Genomic DNA, 23,248 nt, shown 5'->3' on the forward strand with positions numbered 1-23,248 from the left:
TATGGACTTCAGACAAAAGTTTCTATTGTGCAAATATGCTCAATGGAATTTCCCTGAGGTGAACTACTTTGCTGGCCCATGGAAATAACTATGTAACGCTGTATTCAGATTTCAATCTGAACTGTAGTCTAATCTGACACACACTTAAAAAGAGTATGAATAGATTTTTATAGTCAGTTGACTTGTGCTAATATTTCTCTTCAGTGGACTATTTATTCATTTATAATTAAACCTATGTAATCAGTTTTTAAAATAAAACTTTTGAGAAACACAAAAGTACACATAATTGTACTTCAGAGATAACTTTCTTTCAAATGGCAAAAAAGGAACCTCTTCTATGCTTTTAAGGTATACTAACATTTAATTACTTCTAAGGTAAAGAAAAGATACTTAAAAAGTAAAGAAGTTTCCCAAATACCCACACTGCTCAAGTTAGAAGATTTTTACATTAAAAAAAAATATCAGAAAAGCATTAATTTAAAGATTCTGTTTCTTTCATTCATATAACCAGATAGGATCTTAGTCATGAATTTTTAATCAGGAAACCTTTCACATTAAATAACTTCTTCTCCTTTAACTGTCTGTGAAATGCTGCTGAGATAATTTTCCGACTTCATTATAAAATTTGTCCACTCCTGACAGATGTCCTCCATGGAGTACTCTTCACCACCGTATTCCAGTGGAAGAATGTCTGGGAAATACTGGAGTAAGCTTTGCTTGTAGTTGTCCCCATGCATATGAATCTGAAACAGACAAAATGTTTTAGAAGATATGCTCTCTGCCTCCCAGTATAGCAGAGGCATTTCCAGCAGAAACTCAACATCATAAAATGAGGTCTTCTCATCACATCTAAGACAGAAGAACATGTACAGATACGACATCATTTGTCCCTCTGCTTATGAAGCCAGTAATTTTACTTATGTTTAGATTGTGCTTATGATGAAGCTGTGCATCTTACTGTTTTCTTATATTTGCATCCTTATGACTATTCAGAATTTATAAAAAGATACTTTTTCTCTCAAAAGTAGATTTTTAAAACTAAATAAAATCATTTCATACATTCTATTTCCTATTAATGAATTGGTGATTCTTAGCAAAAGATCGAATATCCTGGAATGGTTCTGTAGATGATTAAAGTGTACTTCTTTTTATTAGTTCTTATCAGGGGGTTTCCCTGGTAGCTCAGTGGTAAAGAATCTACCTGTCAATGCAGGAGACAGATTTGCTCTCTGGTCCCGGAGGATCCCACATGCCAAGGAGCAACTGACCCTGTGTGCCACAACTATTGAGCTGTGTTCCAGAGCCCAGGAGCCACACTACTGAAGCCCCCACACCCTAGAGCCTGTGCTCTGCAGCAAGAGAAGCCACTGCAGTGAGAAGCCTGCACCCCACAACTAGAGGGCAGCCCTGCTCACCACAGCTAGAGAAAAGCCTGCGCAGCAACAAAGGCCCAGCACAGCCAAAACAAAAGAATAACTTTTAGAAATTATTTTATACCTTCTCTTCCCTACTAAGGTATTGGTGATTCTTAGCAAAAGATGGAATATCCTGAAATAGTTCTGTAGATGATAAAAGTGTATTTCTTTTTATTAGTTATCAAAAGCATACTTCTGAGCACACAACTAGGTATGTGGGGAATAATTTATATGGTACAGTTGACATATAGTCTTGCCTAATAAAAAATTAAGAGAAATTATGATGGTTGAGAACATAAATTTTCAAACATTTTAAACTATATAAATTCATCATATAATGTCTTGAAGTTAAAGGCTTGGGACCTTTCATTAAAAGCATATCCTGTTACAAATATATAAACAACCTTTACTCATATGCTAGGGTTCATGTTTGTAAATTCAATCTGCTAACAAGCACCTGCTATGTGCTATGGTTGAGGCTTCCGTGGTGGCTCAGATGGTAAAGAATCTGCCTGTGATATGGGAGACCTGGATTCGATCTCTGGATTGGGAAGTTCCCCTCAAGAAGGGAATGGCTCTCCACTCCAGTGTTCTTGCCTGGCAAATTTCATAGACAGAGGAGCCTGGTGGGCCACAGTCCAGGGGGTCACAAAGAAAAGCACATGACTGAGCAACTAAGACTTCCTCTTTCACTTCATGTGCTAGGATACAAAGACTGAAAGATGAATGAAATAAGTTTCTTGTACTCAGGAACCTCACAGTCCCAATTCTTGATTTTTTCAGAAATGTTTAATTAAAAAATTCTACTATCTCTTCAAGAAAGAGGAAATAAGATCATTCATAGAGTACTGCCAAAACATTTAAAGGGAGAAAGTGGCAAGATTTGGTCTTCCTCGCCCTCCTCATTTTGGAAAATCTGTTTCATGACAATTAACTTCCACTGAAATGCTCCACTTAACTTCTCAATTTTAAATTTTTCTTCTTTTCTTGCTCATGTTCTCCTGTTTATTAGGTTCAACTTATTGCTATATCTTGGGATTTTTGTGATCCAAAATATAACCCAAAATAGAAATACTTATTTTTATGTCTTTCAGAGTTCAACAGAGATAGTCTTATCAAACTATATTGAAGAGTGGAAAAAATTAACAAAAATTGACTTTTATAAAAATGAAAGAATAGGGGTGGTGCTTCTTAAATACAGACAGAAATAACTACTGAAAAACCTCAAATGAAGCTCTGCAGTCATAATTTTCTGAGAAGATGCAAGATAATACATTTTCAGAATCTGAAAGAATATATTTTCTAAAATTGCAAATATGTTATTACTCACATTATCAGTACTAATATTTAAATAATTTTTGAGATTTAAATCATCAAAGCCTTTAAAACCTGTGTCCTTACATTAGATGTTGCCAACATTTGTCTAAATATTATGCTCTAAAAATTATCCTTTAAGGAATTCCTTGGAGAGGTCCAGTGGTTAGACTCTGAACTTCCACTGGAGAGGGCACAGGTTTGATCCCTTGTCGGAGAACTAAGATCCTGCAAGCCATGTGGCATGGCCAAAAAAAAAAATTATCCTTTACAGATTCATGCAGAAGAATGATTGCCATTTTGGGGAACTCAGATTCTATTGTCAACACTTGAAAAATTCCAAGTGATATCACCTGAGATAAGACTCCACAAGATAGGTAATAAAACATGACATTAAGTCACATACTTTGGGTACTGCAGTTTTTAGTTATACGTCTAATGTAAGTACATTTATTATTTACATAGATAATGCATTCACATGACTAGAAATCAAAACAAGATAAAAGACAGCAAGACAGTGTCTTGCTCCCAACCCTAACTTTATCCACTCCGTCCATAACTCGCTTCTGTTCTACACAGAGTAAACAATTTGGTTGTTGTATATCCTTTTTGAGGATAACTTTTATGCAAATATAACTGTAGATTCTGATGTCTTCCCTTTTTATACAAAAGGTAGTATAACATAAACACTATTCTGCATGTTTTTATTTCACTTCCCAATACATCCTGCAAATCTTACTGTGTTCCGTTGTGTAGGTGTATCATAGCTTATTTAACCAGTTCCCTCATGATACACTTGATAGTTTCCAATCTTTTGCTACAATGAATAGTATATATAGTTTTGTTATGAGCGCATATTTGTTGTTGTTGTTGTTTTATTGCTAAGCAGTGTCTGACTCTTTGCAACCTCATGGACTGTAGTCCACCAGGCTCCTCTGTCCATGGGATTTCCCAGGCAAGAATACTGGAGTGTGTTGCCCTGCCCTCCTCCAGGGGATCTTCCTGACCCAGGTATCAAACCAGTGTCTCTTGCATTAGCCTGTGAATTCTTTACCATCTGAGCCACTAGGGAAGCCCCATGAGTATATCTTTGGAAAAAATCTCAGAAATGGGAACGTTATAATTTTTATAACTATGGCCACACTGCCCCCTATAGGCAATATATCATTTTGCAGTCTCACCAACCATGTATGCTGCTGCGGCTAAGTCGCTTCAGTCGTATCCGACTCTGTGCGACCCCATAAACGGCGAGATCCGATATTTGATTTTTTTTAATTAAGAAGAAATTTTTATTTATAAAAGTAGTTGGATTATTAAATATTCAAAACATTTGGATGATGCTCTGTGTGTGTCAGGGGAAGGGTGGAAATAAGAGAGCTATTCTTAAATTTAAAAAGGAGTGGAACGTTTCATAAAGAATAGTGATTTGAAAGTGTTTTACTCACCCGTTCCTTAATTTTTTCAGTCAGAAATGGTTTAATCATGGAAAAAACAGCATGGAAAATTATTGGCTCATTTATCAAATGGATACCACGAACTTTTAATGGAAAGGAATCCTTTTGAAAATAGAGAAAACGGCTTGTTAATAACAAAACATTAATCAATATGTGATCCTATCAACAAACCCCTGCTTTGAACACTTGCTAAATGTTCAGCAATACCTAAAGTGTGATTTTATTTTCAAAATTATGCCATCAACACAATAGCCTGCTTTATAGTTCGCTGTCCCTAGAGTAAGAAAAGGTTTCACCATGTAGCTTAGGCAAAGTATTTAAAGAAATACATGCATATTTCATAAATAAGACACAGAAAATATCTCCCCCAATCACATATAAATATGCTTTTGAAAAATCAGTGCATCGTTTGTATATTTATATTTAACTTTTCCCTTCAAATTTTTATTTTGAGGAAAAAAAAGTTTCCTTCAAAAGAAAAGTACAATAAACATACACTTAGAATTTTTTTTTCACTTTTAAACTTTTAACATAGGTATAAGTCTTTCATATCAAAGTAATATTGGCTTTTTTCTAAGGTTAAAAAGTTAAGAATTGAAAGAAAAACATTATCAATAGTTTCCCTAACCAAAGATGAGTTGTTAATTTTTTCCTGCCAAGGTTCTTTTATGCAAAATTCTTTTCTTTTTTTTTTTTCAACACACAGCTTTTAGAGATGTGTTACCAAATTGTCACTTTTCCTTTCAGGTTCTTTCTATGAATAATTTTATTTTAAACATAATTGCCATTATGCTCTCTAAATAATTTGCACCCTGTTTTGTTTCACTGACATAACACAATTTTTGTAAACATAGTGGGTTTTAAATATTGAAGCCATAGTCTATCAAGTCGCTGTATCATCATCTAAGTAATCCTTTTCCTATTCCTGGATAAATAAGCTGTTTCTAATTTTCTTCTATAAAAATGAGTGCTGTAGTAATGGTCTTTAGATACAAAAGAAATGATGTTTATAAGTACAGTTTTTATGTCCAGATATCCTGGATTGGAATCCTTGTTTCACTGCTGACAAAATATGTATGTTTGGGCATTGCTATGTCACCTCTCTGACATAGTAAATTAATGTGTAAAATGGAAAAAAAATAGTCATATGTCATAAGCTTTTGGTGTAGCCATTAAATGGTAATGCATTTAAAAAATTCAGTAATGTATCCAGCACAGAGTAAACTATCATTATTATGTACAAAGTATTTGCTATATTTAAGATTATTCCTTGGCTAGGTTTCCACAGTAGGATTACTGTGTCAAAGATGATGGCCATTTTTAAGACTTATTTTTTTCTGGAAAGAACTGTTCAATCTATGCCAACCAAACCTATATGATACTGTGTTGTATATTATCATTGTTATCAATATTATTTTTTGAGACAATGTTTAATTTAGGAACAAAATTTTAATGACAGATAAACTCATCACATTCTTGTTTAAATGTATGAATTCTGTGGTTTGAAATTTTGACCATATTTTCACTCTGTTGCAACATTCTTTCTTTTTGAAACAATAATTTTACTTCCTCTTACCATTATTGAATTCTATGTATCTCTTCTAAAATTTTATTTAATCTTCTAATAAATGTACTTGTGTGTGTGATTGTGTTCAGTCACTGAGTCTTGTCTGACTCTTTGCAGCCCCATGGACTATATAGCTCACCAGGTTCCTCTGTCCATGGGATTTCCCAGGTAAGAATACTGGAGTGAGGTACCACTTCCTACTCCAGGGGATCTTCCTGATGCAGGAGTTGAACCTGAGTCTCTTGGGTCTCCTACATTGGCAGAAAGATTCTTTACCACTAGCATCACCTGGGAAGCCCAATAAAAGGAGTGGATTGCCATGCCCTCCTCCAGGAGACCTTGCCAACCCAGGGATCAAACCCAGGTCTCCTGCATTACTGTCTGAGCCACCAGTGAAGCTCACAAATACTGGAGTGTGTAGTCTATCCCTTCTCCAGGGATCTTTCTGACCCAGGAATCGAACAAGGGTCTCCTACACTGCAGGTGGATTCCTTACCAGCTGAGATACCAAGGAAGCCCAATAAATATACTATCCCTTCTCTTTAACACACAACTAAATTTATATCTAATATTTGGAAGTATTATCCTGAAGACAGTACCTTGGACAGCAAGGAGATCAAACCAGTCAATCCTGAAGGAAATCAACCCTGAATATTCATTGGAAGGACCGATGCTGAAGTTGGAACTCCAATATTTTAGCCACCTGATGTGAAGAGCTGACTCGTTGGAAAAGACTCTGATGCTGGGAAAGGTCGAAGGCAGGAGGAGAAGGGGATGACAGAGGATGAGATGGTTGGACGGCATCACCAACTCAATGGACATGAGAGCAAACTCCAGGAGACAGTGAAGACAGGAAAGCCTGGTGTGCTGCAGTTCATGAGGTCACAAAGCGTTGGACACGACTGAGCAATGGAACAAAAACAATCCTGAACAGACTACACACTTACTGTGAGAACAGCAGCAATCTTCTTGGCTACAGAGGGGGTAATTTGAAAGGCATGAGCAAACTGCCAGCCTTCCAAATCAAAGACAGCCTTGATTCCATTCCGCTGTGTCTCTACCTCCTGGACAATAAGCTCCGACGTGATGAGACTCACACGAAATGCATCATAAGCTGTGAAAACTTTCGGGTCCCAGTGTGCTGAAAAAAAAAAAGTAAAAACTCATATCTCAGCACTGTGTGAAGAATAAAGAATCAGAAAGATTTACAGAAGGAAATGGATTCCTTTTAGATTTAAAGATCAATAGAAATAATACATATACGATGATCATGAATAGAATAACAGATCAAATTGGTGGTCCAAGAACATGAGCCTGCTTTTCCTTCCCTCCCTCAAATACCTAGTAAAAAACAGATTCTTTCAACTTCCCTGGTGGTCTAGTGGTTAGGACTTTGCCTTCCAGTGTAGCAGGGGAGGGTTCGATCCCTGTGAGCTAATATCCCACATGCCCTGGGGTCCAAAAACCAAAACATAAAACAGAAAACATACTGTAACAAATTCAACAAAAGACTTCTTTTTTTTAAAAAAAAAGTGAAAGTGTTAGTCACTCAGTTGTGTCCTACATTTTTGTGACCCCCATGGACTATAGTCCACCAGGTGCCTCTATCCATGAGATTCTCCAGGCAAGAATATTGGAGAGGGTTGCCGTTCTCTTCACCAGGAGCTCTTCCTGACCCAGGGATCACACATGAGTCTCCTTGTCCACATTAGACAAAAAAAAAAAAAAAAAAGAACAGATTCCTAAGAGCATGGGGAAAATAAAAGAATGAATGCAGGCTGTATGTGATGGCCAGATGAAACTATAGCACAAAATATGCAGGATGGAGCTGTGGCTGAAGGTGGGAATGCCTCTGGATATGCTCCATGTTCAAAGGTATTGAAAATGGGAAAAGCAAGGCTCTGGATTACCAAGAGTAGCCAGGGTCCTATGGTAACCACAGAGGTTGTTGCTAAGGGAAATGTGTGAGACAGGCAGGTAGATTCTCTCTGACACCCCTCTGTGATGAGCAGCGTGTAGTGGTCATGTCCACACAGGCTAAAACAGTGAGCGTGGTCTTGGAAAGTCAAGTCAAGAAGCACTAGGGTAGCCATCCAGGAAAAACAAGGAATACCTGTGCTAAAGAGTTGCTGAATTCTTGTCCTCTCCCCTCCCCCACTAGTCCTGGGGGAGGCCATGGTGGGCAAAAGTGACAGTAATAGGCAAGCAGGCGATCTACTTAAAAGATATGCAACCACTACGAATTATAACATTTTTAAAAACACTGACACACAAAAGAAAGGATCCAACTCAATAGAAAAAGGTATTACAATCAAAGGAGACAGCTAATAAAGCAAGAAATGGTAAAGGAAACAAAATAGTTTCAGTGGGGAAAAATAAAGATACTGTAGGCTATTATTGTGTGTGTGTTAGTCACTCAGTCGTGTCTGACTCTGCGACCCCGTGGACTGTAGCCCGCCAGGCTCCTCTGTCCATGGGATTCTCCAGGCAAGAATACTGGAGTGGATTGCCATGCCCTCCTGCGACGGATCTTCCCAACCCAGGGATCGAACTTGGCTCTCTTGCATTGCAGGCAGATTCTTTACTGTCAGAGCCACCAGGGAAGCCCTAGGCTATTACTATAAGAGGCTATTATGAAAAAGAATCAGTTGAGATCTTGGAAATAAAATGACAATTCGAGCAAATCTCTGTTAATAGGACAACTGTCAGAAAACACACAGCCAACAAGTGAATAAGAGTCTGGAATATCGAGGTGAGGAATTCTCTCAGTTTCAGCCATAGGAGGGCTAGAAGTCAGCATGTATGAATAAAAAGGTAAGAGACAGGCAGCTAGATACAGAGGTTTCAAAATCCAACTCATCAGAGTTCTGGTAAGAGGCAACAGAGGGGAAAGGAAAATTCTTCCGGAGCTGGAAAAAGATGCACATCTTCAGATTAAAAGTTCCGTGCAATACCTAACAAGATGAAGGGAGGAAAACGATTTTTGACTAAGGAAAGGTAAAATTCTAACAATACCAAAGTTTCTGGCTTAGACAATTGGGTAGAATGGTGGTACCATTTGTTGAGATATACTGGAAGAGAAATGGTTGGGGAAGGAAAGATTATAGGCAGTTTTGAACACATTAAAATCATGCTGGTGAAATGTCCAGGCAGATACAGTTGAGACAGGGAACTGGTTGTCTGGAGGATTGAGAAACAAAGAGAGGATGGGCTGAAAATACAAATCTCAGGGATTTTGTGGCTATATATAGGCCTATGGCAGTGATTACTGTGGACTTAACATTTCTCTCTGTTGTAGTACAGAGATATATAGCTAAGAAGAGGAGGCTGGGGCCAATATCTAAAAGAATTTCAGAATCTGAAGTAGAATATGTAGTGCCAGTGAAGGAGACTAAGAATAAACAGTCAGCTAAGTTGGAAGAAAACACCAGGAGACTGTGGTATCAGAGAGGAAGAGGTTTGCTGTGAAAAGATGATCACTGATGATTTGCTAAGGTCATTTCAGCAGAAAGATGGGAGTGAAACCAGTGCAGGGGATGTTGAGAGGAGCTATGGGAAAATGTGAATGGTGAACATGATGAACTTAAGAAGTGTGGCTGAGAATGGGAAGTGTGGGGAGGTGGCTGGGTTGGAGGCCAAAGGGTCTCATGGGACTGAGGAGGGAATTCTGGCTGACCCTAACAGATTTCGATGTCAATGGGTAGTGTGGAATAGCATGGAAAATTATGAAGGCAAAGAAACAGAAGCAATAATCAGAGGTATTCCTAGGAAGGCACAACGGGATTGCTCTTTGCTTTTACAATTTGTTTATTTATTTATTTGGCTATGCTGAGCGTTTGTTGCTGCTTGGGCTTTTCTGCACTTGTGGTGAGCAGGGGCTGCTCCCTAGTTGCGGTGTGTGGGCTTCTCCCTATGGTGGCTTCTCTTGTTGCTGAGCACAGGCTCTAGAGCCTTTTGGATTCAGTAACTGGGACACCACATAAGCTCAGCAGTTGCATCTCCCGGGCTTTAGGAGCACAGGTTCAGTAGTTGTGGCACATGGACTTGGTTGCTCCAAGGCATGTAGAATCTTCCCAGACCAGGGAAGACCCGTCTCCTGAATTAGCCGGCAGATTCTTTACCTCTGAGCCACCAAGAGAGCCCTGCTTAATGACTTAATGACCTAATGGCTAAGCGACAACAACAAAACCCAAGTTAAAAGTTAAAAAGCTAAACCCTTAAATATGAACTCATGGAAGCTTCTGACATGGCAGTCAAGAGAAATAGAAAAGAGGAGGCGTGTGTGACTTACCAATTCTGTAGATCAGAACTTTGCTGCCGGTGGGGTCTCGGGCTCTCAGGACACCGACATAGCCCGCCTTCAGGAGGCCGAGGATGCTTCTAGGGTGGAGATCTGCACTTATTTCTGGACATTCTGCTCTCCACTTAAAATAGTTTTTAAGTAACTAAAAAATAAAATACAAATTGTTTACAGATAGCATACATGGTAAGCCTTTTATAAGAGTGATGGGAAAGTCTTGGCATCATGTAGAGCCCTAGCCAAGCTAATAGAACTCTAGATCACAAAATCTATTATGACAGAATTTTAACCTGGGGTATCTATTTAGCTGCAAAAACTAAAAGTACTCTTCATCCAAGATTTTGGATGATAAGAATTAGTCACAAACTCAAAGTAGAGGGATTTTTATTTGACCTCCAGCTTTCCCCCTGCCCAGCGCAGAAGCCTGGACACTTCTCCACACTTCAGGGCTGGGAGGGTTTTTTCTTCTTTTTTTTTTTTCTGGCCACGTTACATGGCTTCTGGGATGTCAGTTCCCCAACCAGGCATTGAACCCAGGCCCTCGGCAGTGAAAGTGCACAGTCCCAACATGAACAGTATGAAAAGGCAAAATGATAGGATACCAAAAGAGGAACTCCCCAGGTCGTTAGGTGCCCAATATGCTACTGGAGATCAGTGGAGAAATAACTCCAGAAAGAATGAAGGGATGGAGCCAAAGCAAAAACAATACCCAGTTGTGGATGTGACTGGTGATAGAAGCAAGATCTGATGCTGTAAAGAGCAATATTGCATAGGAACCTGGAATGTCAGGTCCATGAATCAAGGCAAATTGGAAGTGGTCAAACAAGAGATGGCAAGGGTGAACGTCGACATTCTAGGAATCAGCGAACTAAAATGGACTGCAATGGGTGAATTTAACTCAGATGACCATTACATCTACTACTGTGGGCAGGAATCCCTCAGAAGAAATGGAGTAGCCATCATGGTCAACAAAAGAGTCCGAAATGCAGTACTTGGATGCAATCTCAAAAACGACAGAATGATCCCTGTTCATCTCCAAGGCAAACCATTCAATATCACAGTTATCCAAGTCTATGCCCCAACCAGTAACACTGAAGAAACTGAAGTTGAACGGTTTTATGAAGACCTACAAGACCTTGTAGAACTAACACCAAAAAAAGATGTCCTTTTCATTATAGGGGACTGGAATGCAAAAGTAGGAAGTCAAGAAATACCAGGAATAACAGGCAAATTTTGCCTTGGAATGCGGAATGAAGCAGGGCAAAGACTAATAGAGTTTTGCCAAGAAAATGCACTGGTCATAGCAAACACCCTCTTCCAACAACACAAGAGAAGACTCTACACATGGACATCACCAGATGGTCAACACCAAAATCAGATTGATTACATTCTTTGCAGCCAAAGATGGAGAAGCTCTATACAGTCAACGAAAACAAGACCAGGAGCTGACTGTGGCTCAGATCATGAACTCCTTATTACCAAATTCAGACTCAAATTGAAGAAAGTAGGGAAAACTGCTAGACCATTCAGGTATGACCTAAATCAAATCCCTTATGATTATACAGTGAAAGTGAGAAATAGATTTAAGGGCCTAGATCTGATAGATAGAGTGCCTGATGAACTATGGAATGAGGTTCGTGACATTGTACAGGAGACAGGGATCAAGACCATCCCCATGGAAAAGAAATGCAAAAAAGCAAAATGGCTGTCTGGGGAGGCCTTACAAATAGCTGTGAAAAGAAGAGAGGCGAAAAGGAAAGATATAAGCATCTGAATGCAGAGTTCCAGAGAATAGCAAGAAGAGATAAGAAAGCCTTCTTCAGTGATCAATACAAAGAAATAGAGGAAAACAACAGAATGGGAAAGACTAGAGATCTCTTCAAGAAAATTAGAGATACCAAGGGAACATTTCATGCAAAGATGGGCTCAATAAAGGACAGAAATGGTCTGGACCTAACAGAAGCAGAAGATATTAAGAAGAGGTAGCAAGAATACATGGAAGAGCTGTACAAAAAAGATCTTCATGACCCAGATAATCATGATGATGTGATCACTAATCTAGAGCCAGACATCTTGGAATGTGAAGTCAAGTGGGCCTTAGAAAGCATCACTACGAACAAAGCTAGTGGAGGTGACGGAATTCCAGTTGAGCTGTTTCAAATCCTGAAAGATGATGCTGTGAAAGTGCTGTACTCAATATGCCAGCAAATTTGGAAAACTCAGCAGTGGCCACAGGACTGGAAAAGGTCAGTTTTCATTCCAATCCCAAAGAAAGGCAATGCCAAAGAATGCTCAAACTACCGCACAATTGCACTCATCTCACATGCTAGTAAAGTAATGCTCAAAATTCTCCAAGCCAGGCTTCAGCAATACCTGAACCGTGAACTCCCTGATGTTCAAGCTGGTTTTAGAAAAGGCAGAGGAACCAGAGATCAAATTGCCAACATCCGCTGGATCATGGAAACAGCAAGAGAGTTCCAGAAAAACATCTATTTCTGCTTTACTGACTATGCCAAAGCCTTTGACTGTGTGGATCACAATAAACTGTGGAAAACTCTGAAAGAGATGGGAATACCAGACCACCTGACCTGCCTCTTGAGAAATCTGTATGCAGGTCAGGAAGCAACAGTTAGAACTGGACATGGAACAACAGACTGGTTCCAAATAGGAAAAGGAGTACATCAAGGTTGTATATTGTCACCCTGCTTATTTAACTCCTATGCAGAGTACATCGTGAGAAACGCTGGACTGGAAGAAACACAAGCTGGAATCACGATTGCTGGGAGAAATATCAATAACCTCAGATATGCAGATGACACCACCCTTATGGCAGAAAGTGAAGAGGAACTAAAAAGCCTCTTGATGAAAGTGAAAGAGGAGAGCGAAAAAGTTGGCTTAAAGCTCAACATTCAGAAAACGAAGATCATGGCATCCGGTCCCATCACTTCATGGCAAATAGATGGGGAAACAGTAGAAACAGTGTCAGACTTTATTTTGGGGGGCTCCAAAATCACTGCAGATGGTGACTGCAGCCATGAAATTAAAAGACACTTACTGCTTGGAAGAAAAGTTATGACCAACCTAGATAGCATATTCAAAAGCAGAGACATTACTTTGCCGACTAAGGTCTATCTAGTCAACGCTATGGTTTTTCCTGTGGTCATGTATGGATGTGAGAGTTGGACTGTGAAGAAGGCTGAGCACCGAAGAATTGATGCTTTTGGACTGTGGTGTTGGAGAAGACTCTTGAGAGTCCCTTGGACAGCAAGGAGATCCAACCAGTCCATTCTGAAGGAGATCAACCCTGAGATTTCTTTGGAAGGAATGATGCTAAAGCTGCAGCTCCAGTACTTTGGCCACCTCATGTGAAGAGTTGACTCATTGGAAAAAACTCTGATGCTGGGAGGGATTGGGGGCAGGAGGAGAAGGGGACGACAGAGGATGAGATGGCTGAATGGCATCATGGACTCGATGGACGTGAGTCTGAGTGAACTCCGGGAGATGGTGATGGACAGGGAGGCCTGGTGTGCTGCGATTCATCGGGTTGCGAGGAGTCGGACGCGACTGAGCGACTGAACTGAACTGAACTGAACTGATGGTAAAGAGACTCCCGAAGACAGCTGTCAACAATGCCTTCCTTCGGGGACTTCCCTGGTGGTCCGCTGGTTAAGACTTCCTGCTTCCAGTGCAGGGGGCTCAGGTTTGATCCCTGGTAGGGAACTAATCTCACAAGCTGCATAGTACAGTCAAAAATAAATAAATAAATATTTTAAAGTGCCCTCCATCCAGTGTACATATGTCCCAAGTCCACCAGGTAGTGGAGTCCATTGATTCCTTCCCTTGGAAGCTGAGCTGGCCTCTCATCTCCCTTTGACAGAAGTGACACTGTGCTAGGGTAAGAAGCCTCTTTTCTTGCTTTTTGGGATCCAGACACCACGTGCATACATGCTAAGTCATTTTAGTCATGTCTAACTCTTTGCAACCCCATGGACTGTAGCCTGCCAGGCGCTTCTGTCCATGGGATTTCCTAGGCAAGAATACCGGAGTGGGTTGCCATTTGCTCCTCCAGGGAATCTTCCTGACCTAGGGATCAAACCAGAGTCTGCTACGTCTGTCTTTTGCATTGTTGCGGGGGTGAGGCGGGGGGCAAGATTTTTTACCACTACTGCCACCTGGGATGTCCATTGTGGAGAATACTTATCTCAAATTGCACTTTTAAAATGTACTATATTTCAATAGATCTCTTCATGATTTTCAGTTTTTCTAAAATGACAATATATTTGTTTTGAGTTTAAAGAGATCTATTTGCAATGTGGAACCAAAGTTCAGATCACAGAAAAAGACAAATTTTGCTTCTGAGTCATTGGAATAAACATGATAACTGTATTCACAAAGTAGCAATGATCTGGAGGAGAACCTACAAGTTTAAAAAAACCAAGCCTTGTGGGGATGTCAATGCCTGGGAATGGTTGGAGGAAAAGAGAATCTGATTGCACCACAGGAGAACGGGTGCCATGATGCATAGACGGGAGGGAAACCGCATCTGTTTTGCTCTGCTTCTCTGTTTCTCTCTCTTTCTTTCTCTCACTCTGTCATGTTTGTATTTAATAAACTTGCTTTAATGTTACTAAGAGTTAAATGCAACAGAGAGGTTAGAAAGGAAAAAAATCAGTAAATTTGCCAACAAAGAAATAATTGGTGACCTGAAAAGCAGTTTCCAAATGCAGCAAGAACAAAAGACACATTGTAGATCCTAATGCATTCATTCTATGCACCAGATGAATTTCGCTTCCTCCTCCTGTCTTAGTGGGCATGGGAATAAGTGTTAATAGCATCTTCAATGTTCATCACTTTTTTGATACTTCCCTCGGATGTAAAAATAGTTCTTTAAACTTTGACTCAAGCAAAACACGAGAAGCATCATAGGAGCGGCAATAAAGAAATAACAATTTGAACTTCCCTGGTGATACAGTGGATAGGAATCCACCTGCCAGTGCAGGGGACACAGGTTTGATTCTGGGAAGATTCTGCATGCCATGGAGCAACTAAGCCCAGGAGCCACAACTACTGAGCCCTCATGCTGCAAATACTGATGCCCATGCACCTAGAGCCCATGCTTCATGAGAGAAAGCACCTCAAAGAGAAGCCCAAGCCCCACAAAGAAGCATAGGCCTCACCTACCGCAACTAGAGAAAGCCCGCAAGTAGCAACAGAGATGCGGCAGAGCCAAAAATAAAGTAATACTTTAAAAAAAAATGTTCATTTTCCCATGGGAAAATAAAAAATTATAGCTTTATTAAAAGGGATCTTTCGAGTAAGAGAGCTGGGTTCTTCGGCTCATTGATCTCTGCAGAATTCTGGGCACTCAGGAAATAGGTACATGTATTGAGGGAAAGAATAAATACATATATGATTCAACCAGATGTGTTGGAAGATGTACAAATTACCCTCATAGTTTTGACAATTTTTGCAAACTGAGAGCTCTACTCCTGGATCTTTGATTATTACCTTTTCACTGATAAATTCAAAGGTCCAGCTTACATAAATAAATTACGTAAAATGATGTAAACTGCTACTCAGCAGTTATCCAACAAACCACATAAAGTCCACAGCAACAAAAAAACCACCTGCAAGTGAATATGCATTCCCCAAAGGCACCTGTTTTGTACCACCATTAGCAATAAATAAGTATAAAAAGTTACAGTTTATCTTAGCCATGCTTCATAACAGAGTACATACTTTCAAATAAAGTTACAACCATCTTTGTGCCACTTTTCCAGGATTTAACTGCATCATTTCAATTCTTGCTCATGACCATTCTGAGAGGTAACTGTGGTTACCCCATACTGTGGGTAGGAAAACTAAAGTTCAAAGAAATTACACATTAATGGCAGGGCAGTAACTATCAGGAGCAGAGCGGAGACTGAAACTGACTCTTGATAAGGTAAACTTTACAAAAAAAGCTGTATTTAGTGGGCAGCCCTAAGATGGCAGAGGAATATGACAGGGAGACCACTTTCTCCCCCACAAATTCTTCAAAAGATCATTTGAAGACAGCAAATTCTACAAAACAACTTCTGAATGCTGGCAGAGGACACCAGGCACCCAGAAAGGCAGCCCATTTTCTTTGAAAGGAGATAGGACAAAATATAAAATATAAAAAGAGAGACAAAAGAGTTAGGAACGGAGACCCATCGCAGGGAGGGAGTCATGAAAGAGAAGTTTCCAAACACCAGGAAACCCTCTCACTGGCGGGGAGTTTTGGCATCTCAGAGGGCAACATAACTGGGAGGAGAAAATAAATAGATAAAACCCACAGATTACACACCTAACCACAAGCCCAGTGGAGAAGTAGCCCAGAGGCTCGCATCAGCCACCAGCAAGCAGGGACTGGACAGGGAGGCGTGGACTGCATTGCTTAGAGACAGGACCGGGCCTGAATGCCCTGAGGACAATCTGAGGGAGCTAACTGCGATAGCAATCCAAACTGTGGGATAGCCAGAGAGAGAGAAAAAGGAAAAGAGAGAGAGAGAAGTTTCCTGCAAAAAGCTCTAACCTAAGGCACTGTTGGGCTCGCTCACAGAACAAACAACTGAGCCAGTACCAGAGGAGAGCTAGCCAGCTGCAGACTGGCCCATCCCTGCTGGAAGGCAGAGAGGCAGGCAAGCGACAGCCAGAGCCAGAAGGCAACGGGCAATCTTGGCCCCAGAGATGGCATCCTCTAGCAAACAGTGAGCAGGCTCCCAAGTTGCTAACCAAGTCTTCCTGGGATCCCGGACAGTAGACATCTGCCAGGAGGGTCGCAGCCAGAGATCAACTCCCCAGAGGAGACACACAGCACACTTGAGATGGCGCTCCCGCTGCACACCCAGGAAACTGAGCCGCTGGGATGGGGGAGGTGATAAGATGCACTGCCCACCTGGGGAGTGTGTGCTTACCAAGCACCTGGTCACCTGAGCTGCTCGAACCTGGGAAGGGCACAAAACCCAGGCCTGACCAAGTCTGTGCCTTTGTTGAGTACTCGAGAACCTGAACTTGAGTGGCTTAGACCTGGGAAGTGCACGCAACCCAGGGCCTGCTTTAGACAATTCCCCTGCAGAGCAACTTGGAGCCTGAGCAGTATAGACAGGGAAAGCACACACGCTGGGAGTGGGGGCAAACCCAGTGTGGCCCAGACACTGCAAGCACTCCCCCCACACACCAGTGATATTTGTTTGCAGTGTTCCTCCCCACAGCACAACTGAACAAGTGAGCCTAAATAAGTGACCACCTTTGCCCCCTTGTGTCAGGGTGGAAATTAGACACTGAAGAGATTTGCAAACAGAAGAAGCCAAAATAAACAGAGGGAACCACTTCGGAAGTGACAGGTGCAACAGACTAAAACCCTGTAGTTAGCACAGACTACATTGGAAGGGGCATATAGACCTCAAAAAGAAGTATTAGCTGGAACAAGGAACTATCTGAAACCGAACTGACCCCACACTGCCAGTAACAGCTCCAGAGAAACTCCTAGATATGTTTTACTATTATCATTTTTTAAATTTTTTATTTTTAAGTCTTTTATTACTCCTTTATTTTTCATTTTAAAGCAAATTTCATATATATTTTTTATAATTTTGTGATTTTGTTTTGTTTTTTTTAACATTGTATTTTTGAGAGTTTAATCTCTACTCTAAATTTTTAATTTTTGCTTTTTGGTGTTTGTTATCAATTTTCAACCTTTAAGAATCAAATCTTCAGTACCCATTTTTACTTTGGAATGTGATTACTGGCCTGATTGCCCTCTCCCCCTTTTGACTCTCCGTTTTTGCCCCCAAGTCACCTCTATCTCCTCCCTCCTGCTTCTCTTCTCTACCCAACTTTGTGAATCTCTTTGGGTATTCCAGGCTGTGGAGAATACCCAGGGAACTGATTACTGGGTGGATCTGTCTCTCTCCTTTTGGTTCCCCCTTTTATCCTGGCCACCCCTGTCTCCTTCCTCCCTCCTCTCTTTTCTGTGTAACTCTGTGAACATCTCTGAGGGATCCAGACTGTGGAGAGCACATAGGGAAGTGATTACTGGCTAGCTTGCTCTCTCCCCTTTTGACTCCACCTCTTCTCCTCCTGGTCACCTCTATCTCCCTCCTCCATGTAACTCTGTGAACCTCTCTGGGTGTCCCTCACTGTGGACAATCTTTTCTCCATTAACCTAGATGTTTTATCATTGGTGCTGTATGGATGGAGAAATCTTGAGGCTACTGTAAGAATAAGACTGAACCAGAGGAAGGAGGCTTAAATTCAAAACTTGAGAACACCAGAAAACTCCTGACTCCAGGGAACATTAATCAACAAGAGCTCATCCAAAAGCCTCCATAGCTACTCTCAAACCAAGCTCTACCCAAGAGCCAACAAGTTCCAGAGCAAGACATACCACACTAATTCTCCAGCAACACAGGAACATAGCCCTGAGCATTAATATACAGGCTGCCCAAAGTCATATCAAACCCACAGACATCTCAAAACTCACTACTGGACACTTCATTGCACTCCAGAGAGAAGAGATCCAGCTCCACTCACCAGAACACTGACGCAAGATTCCCACCAGGAAACCATGACAAGCCACTCGTCCAACCCCACCCACAGGGAGGAACCTCCGCAATAAAGAGGAAACATAAACTTCCAGCATACAGAAAGGCCACCTCAAACACAGCAATCCAAACAAGATGAAAAGGCAGAGAAATACTCAGCAAGTAAAGGAACATGATAAATGCCCACCAAACCAAAGAAAAGAGGAGGAGATAGTGAGTCTACCTGAAAAAGAATTCAGAATAATGATAATAAAAATGATCCAAAATCTTGAAAACAAAATGGAGTTACAGATAAATAGTCTGGAGTCAAAGATTGAGAAGATGCAAGAACAGTTTAACAAGGACCTAGAAGAAATAAAAAAGAGTCAATATATAGTGAATAATGCAATAACTGAGATCAAAAACACTCTGGAGGGAACCAACAGTAGAATAACTGAGGCAGAAGATAGGATAAGTGAGATGGAAGATAGAAAGGTGGAAATAAATGAAGCAGAGAGGGAAAAAGAATTAAAAGAAATGAGGACAACCTCAGAGACATCTGGGACAACGTCCAACGCCCCAACATTCAAATCATAGGAGTCCCAGAATAAGAAGACAAAAAGAAAGGCCATGAGAAAATACTTGAGGAGATAATAGTTGAAAACTTCCCTAAAATGGAGAAGGAAATAGCCACCCAAATCCAAGAAACCCAGAGAGTCCCAAACAGGATAAACCCAAGGTGAAACATCCCAAGACACATATTCATCAAACTAATGAAGATCAAACACAAAGAACAAATATTAAAAGCAGAAAGGGGAAAACAACAAATAACATAAGGATAATAGCTGATCTTTCAACAGAAACTCTTCAGGCCAGAAGGGAATGGCAGGGCATACTTAAAGTGATGAAAGAGAAAAACCTACAACCCAGATTACTATATCCAGCAAAGATCTCATTCAAATATGAAGGAGAAATCAAAAGCTTTACAGACAAGCAAAAGCTGAGAGAATTCAGCACCACCAAACCAGCTCTTCAACAAATGCTAAAGGATCTTCTCTAGACAGGAAACATAGAAAAGGTGTATAAACTCAAACCCAAAACAACAAAGTAAATGGCAACAGGATTATAGTTATCAATAATTACCTTAAATGCAAATGGGCTGAATGCTCCAACTAAAAGACAAAGACTGGCTGAACGGATACAAAAACAAGACCCTATATATGCTGTCTACAAGACACCCACCTCAAAATAAGGGACACATACAGACTGAAAGTGAAGGGCTGGAAAAAGATATTTCACGCAAATAGAGACCAAAAGAAGGCAGGACCAGCAATACTCATATCAGATAAAATAGACTTTGAAATAAAGGTTGTGAAAAGAGACAAAGAAGGACACTACATAATGATCAAAGGATCAATCCAAGAAGAAGATACAACAATTATAAACATATATGCACCCAACACAGAAGCACTGCAATATGTAAGACAAATGCTAACAAGTAAGAAAGAGGAAATTAACAGTAACATGATAATAGTGGGAGACTTTAATACTCCACTCACACCTATGGGCAGATCAACTAAACAGAAAATTAGCAAGGAAACACAAACTTTAAATGATACAATGGACCACTTTGACCTAATTGATATCTATAGGACATTTCACCCCAAAACAATGAATTTCACCTTTTTCTCAAGTGCACACGGAACCTTCTCCAGGATAGATCAAATCCTGGGCCATAAATCTAGCCTTGGTAAGTTCAAAAAAATTGAAATCATTCCAAGCATCATTACTGATCACAATGCATTAAGATGAGATGTAAACTACAGGAAAAAAATTATTAAAAATAGAAGCATATGGAGGCTAAACAACACACGTCTGAATAACCAACAAATCACAGAAGAAATTGAAAAAGAAATCAAAATATGCATAGAAATGAATTAAAATGAAAACACAACGTTTTGTTTTTCATTAAAATGAAAACACAACAATAGGTCCCCAAACCTATGGGACTCAGTAAAAGCAGTGCTAAGGAGAAGGTTCATAGCAATACAACCTTTCCTCAAGAAACAAGATAAAAATCAAATACATAACCTAACTCTACACCTAAAGCAACTAGAAAAGGAAGAAATGAAGAACACCAGGGTTAGGAGAAGGAAAGAAATCATAAAAGTTAGGGCAGAAATAAATGAAAAAGAAACAAAGGAGACCATAGCAAAAATTAACAAAGCTAAAAGCTGGTTCTTTGAGAAGATAAATAAAATAGACAAACCATTAGCCAGACTCATCAAGAAAAAAAGGGAGAAAAATCAAATCAACAAAATCAGAAAAGAAAATGGAGAAATCACAATGGACAACACAGAAATACTAAGGTTCATAAGAGACTACCATCAGCAACTATATGCCAAAAAAATGGACAAATTGGAAGAAATGGACAAATTCTTAGAAAAGTATAACTTTCCAAAACTGAACCAGGAAGAAATGGAAAATCTTAACAGACCCATCACAAGCACAGAAATCAACTGTACTCAGAACTATTCCAGCAAACAAAAGCCAGCACCAGATGGCTTCACAGCTGAATTCTACCAAAAATTTAGAGAAGAGCTAACACCTATCCTACTCAAACTCTTCCAGAAAATTGCTGCTGCTGCTGCTAAGTCACGTCAGTCATGTCTGACGCTGTGCGACCCCATAGACGGCAGCCCACCAGGCTCCTCCGTCCCTGGGATTCTCCAGGCAAGAACACTGGAGTGGGTTCCCATTTCCTTCTCCAATGCATGAAAGTGAAAAGTGAAAGTGAAGTTGCTCAGTCGTGTCCGACTCTTAGCGACCCCATGGACTGTAGCCTACCAGGCTCCTCCACCCATGGGATTTCCCAGGCAAGAGTACTGGAGTGGGGTGCCATTGCCTTCTCCGCCAGAAAACTGCAGAGGAAGGTAAACTGCCAACCTCATTTTATGAAGCCACCAGTACCCTAATACCAAAACCAGACAAAGATGCCGCAAAAAAAGAAAACTACAGGCCAATATCACTGATGAACACAGATGCAAAAATCCTTAACAAAATTCTAGGAAACAGAATCCAACAACATATTAAAAAGATTATATATCATGACCAAGTGGGCTTTATCCCAGGGATGAAAGGATTCTTTAATATCCACAAATCAATCTATGTGATACACCACATTAACAAATTGAAAAATAAAAACCATATGATTATCTCAATAGATGTAAAGAAAGTCTTTGACAAAATTCAACATCTATATATGATTGAAAAAAAAAAAAACCTCCAGAAAGCAGGAATAGAAGGAACATACTTCAAATTAATAAAAGCTATATATGACAAACCCACAGCAAACATTATCCTCAATGGTGAAAATTTGAAAGCATTTACCCTAAAGTCAGGAACAAGAGAAGGGTGTACACTCTCACCACTACTATTCAACATAGTTTTGGAAGTTTTTGGCACAGCAGTCAGAGAAGAAAAAGAAATAAAAGGAATCCAGATTGGAAAAGAAAAATAAAACTCTTACTGTTTGCAGATGACATGATTCTCTACATAGAAAACCCTAAAGACTCCATCAGAAAATTACTAGAGCTAATCAATGACTATAGTAAAGTTTCAGGATATAAAATTAACACACAGAAATCCCTTGCATTCCTATACAATAACAGTGAGAAAATAGAGAAATTAAGAAAACAATTCTATTCACCGTTGCAACAAAAAGAATAAAATACTTAGGAATAAATCTACCTAAACAAACAAAAGACTTATATATAGAATACTATAAAACACTGATGAAAGAAATCAAAGAGGACACAAAGAGATGGAGAAATATACCATGTTCATGGATTGGAAGAATCAATATAGTGAAGATGAGTATACTACCCAAAGCAAACTATAGATTCAATGCAATCCCTATCAAGCTACCAACAGTACTTTTCAGAGAACTAGAACAAATAATTTCACAGTTTGTATGGAAATACAAAAAACTTTGAATGGCCAAAACAATCTTGAGAAAGAAGAATGGAACTGGAGGAATCAACTTGGGCTACAGTCATCAAGACAGTATGATACTGGCACAAAGACAGAAATATAGATCAATGGAACAAAATAGAAAGCCCAGAGATTAATCCACACGCCTATGGACACCTTATCTTTGACAAAGGAGGCAAGAATATACAATGGCGAAAAGACAATCCTTTAACAAGTGGTGCTGGTCAACCACTTGTAAAAGAATGAAACTAGAACACTTCCTAACACCATACACAAAAATAAACTCAAGATGGATTAAAGATCTAAATGTAAGATCAGAAATGACAAAGCTCCTAGAGGAAAACTTAGGCAAAACACTCTCTGACATAAATCACAGCAGGATCCTCTATGACCCAGCTCCCAGAGTAATGGAAATAAAAGCAAAAATAAACAAACGGGACCTAATTAAACCTAAAAGCTTTTGCACAATGAAGGAAACTATAAGCAAGGTGAAAAGACAACTTTCAGAATGAGAGAAAATCATAGCAAACGAAGCAATTGACAAAGAATTAATCTCCAAAATATACAAGCAGCTCCTGCAGCTCAATTCCAGAAAAATAAACCCAGTTAAAAAAATGGGCCAAAGAACTAAACAGACATTTCTCCAAAAAAGACATGCA

At 39.9% G+C, this 23,248-nt stretch overlaps 1 protein-coding gene across 1 annotated transcript in view; it reads right to left on the reverse strand.

Annotated features, from left to right (window-relative positions):
- Nucleotides 1-554: 554 nt before the first annotated feature.
- TTPA (alpha tocopherol transfer protein) overlaps nucleotides 555-23,248 on the reverse strand; it is a 31,301-nt gene continuing 8,607 nt past the window's right edge. Inside the window, exons 2-5 of the mRNA XM_052651932.1 lie at nucleotides 10,042-10,195; nucleotides 6,698-6,891; nucleotides 4,175-4,285; nucleotides 555-743 (exon numbers count right to left, since the gene is read on the reverse strand). Of these exons, the coding sequence (XP_052507892.1) occupies nucleotides 555-743; nucleotides 4,175-4,285; nucleotides 6,698-6,891; nucleotides 10,042-10,195 (648 nt within the window). The remainder of the gene's footprint in view (nucleotides 744-4,174; nucleotides 4,286-6,697; nucleotides 6,892-10,041; nucleotides 10,196-23,248) is intronic.

Source organism: Budorcas taxicolor, chromosome 14 (genome assembly GCF_023091745.1).
Source record: "Budorcas taxicolor isolate Tak-1 chromosome 14, Takin1.1, whole genome shotgun sequence".
Taxonomy (NCBI): Eukaryota; Metazoa; Chordata; class Mammalia; order Artiodactyla; family Bovidae; genus Budorcas; species Budorcas taxicolor.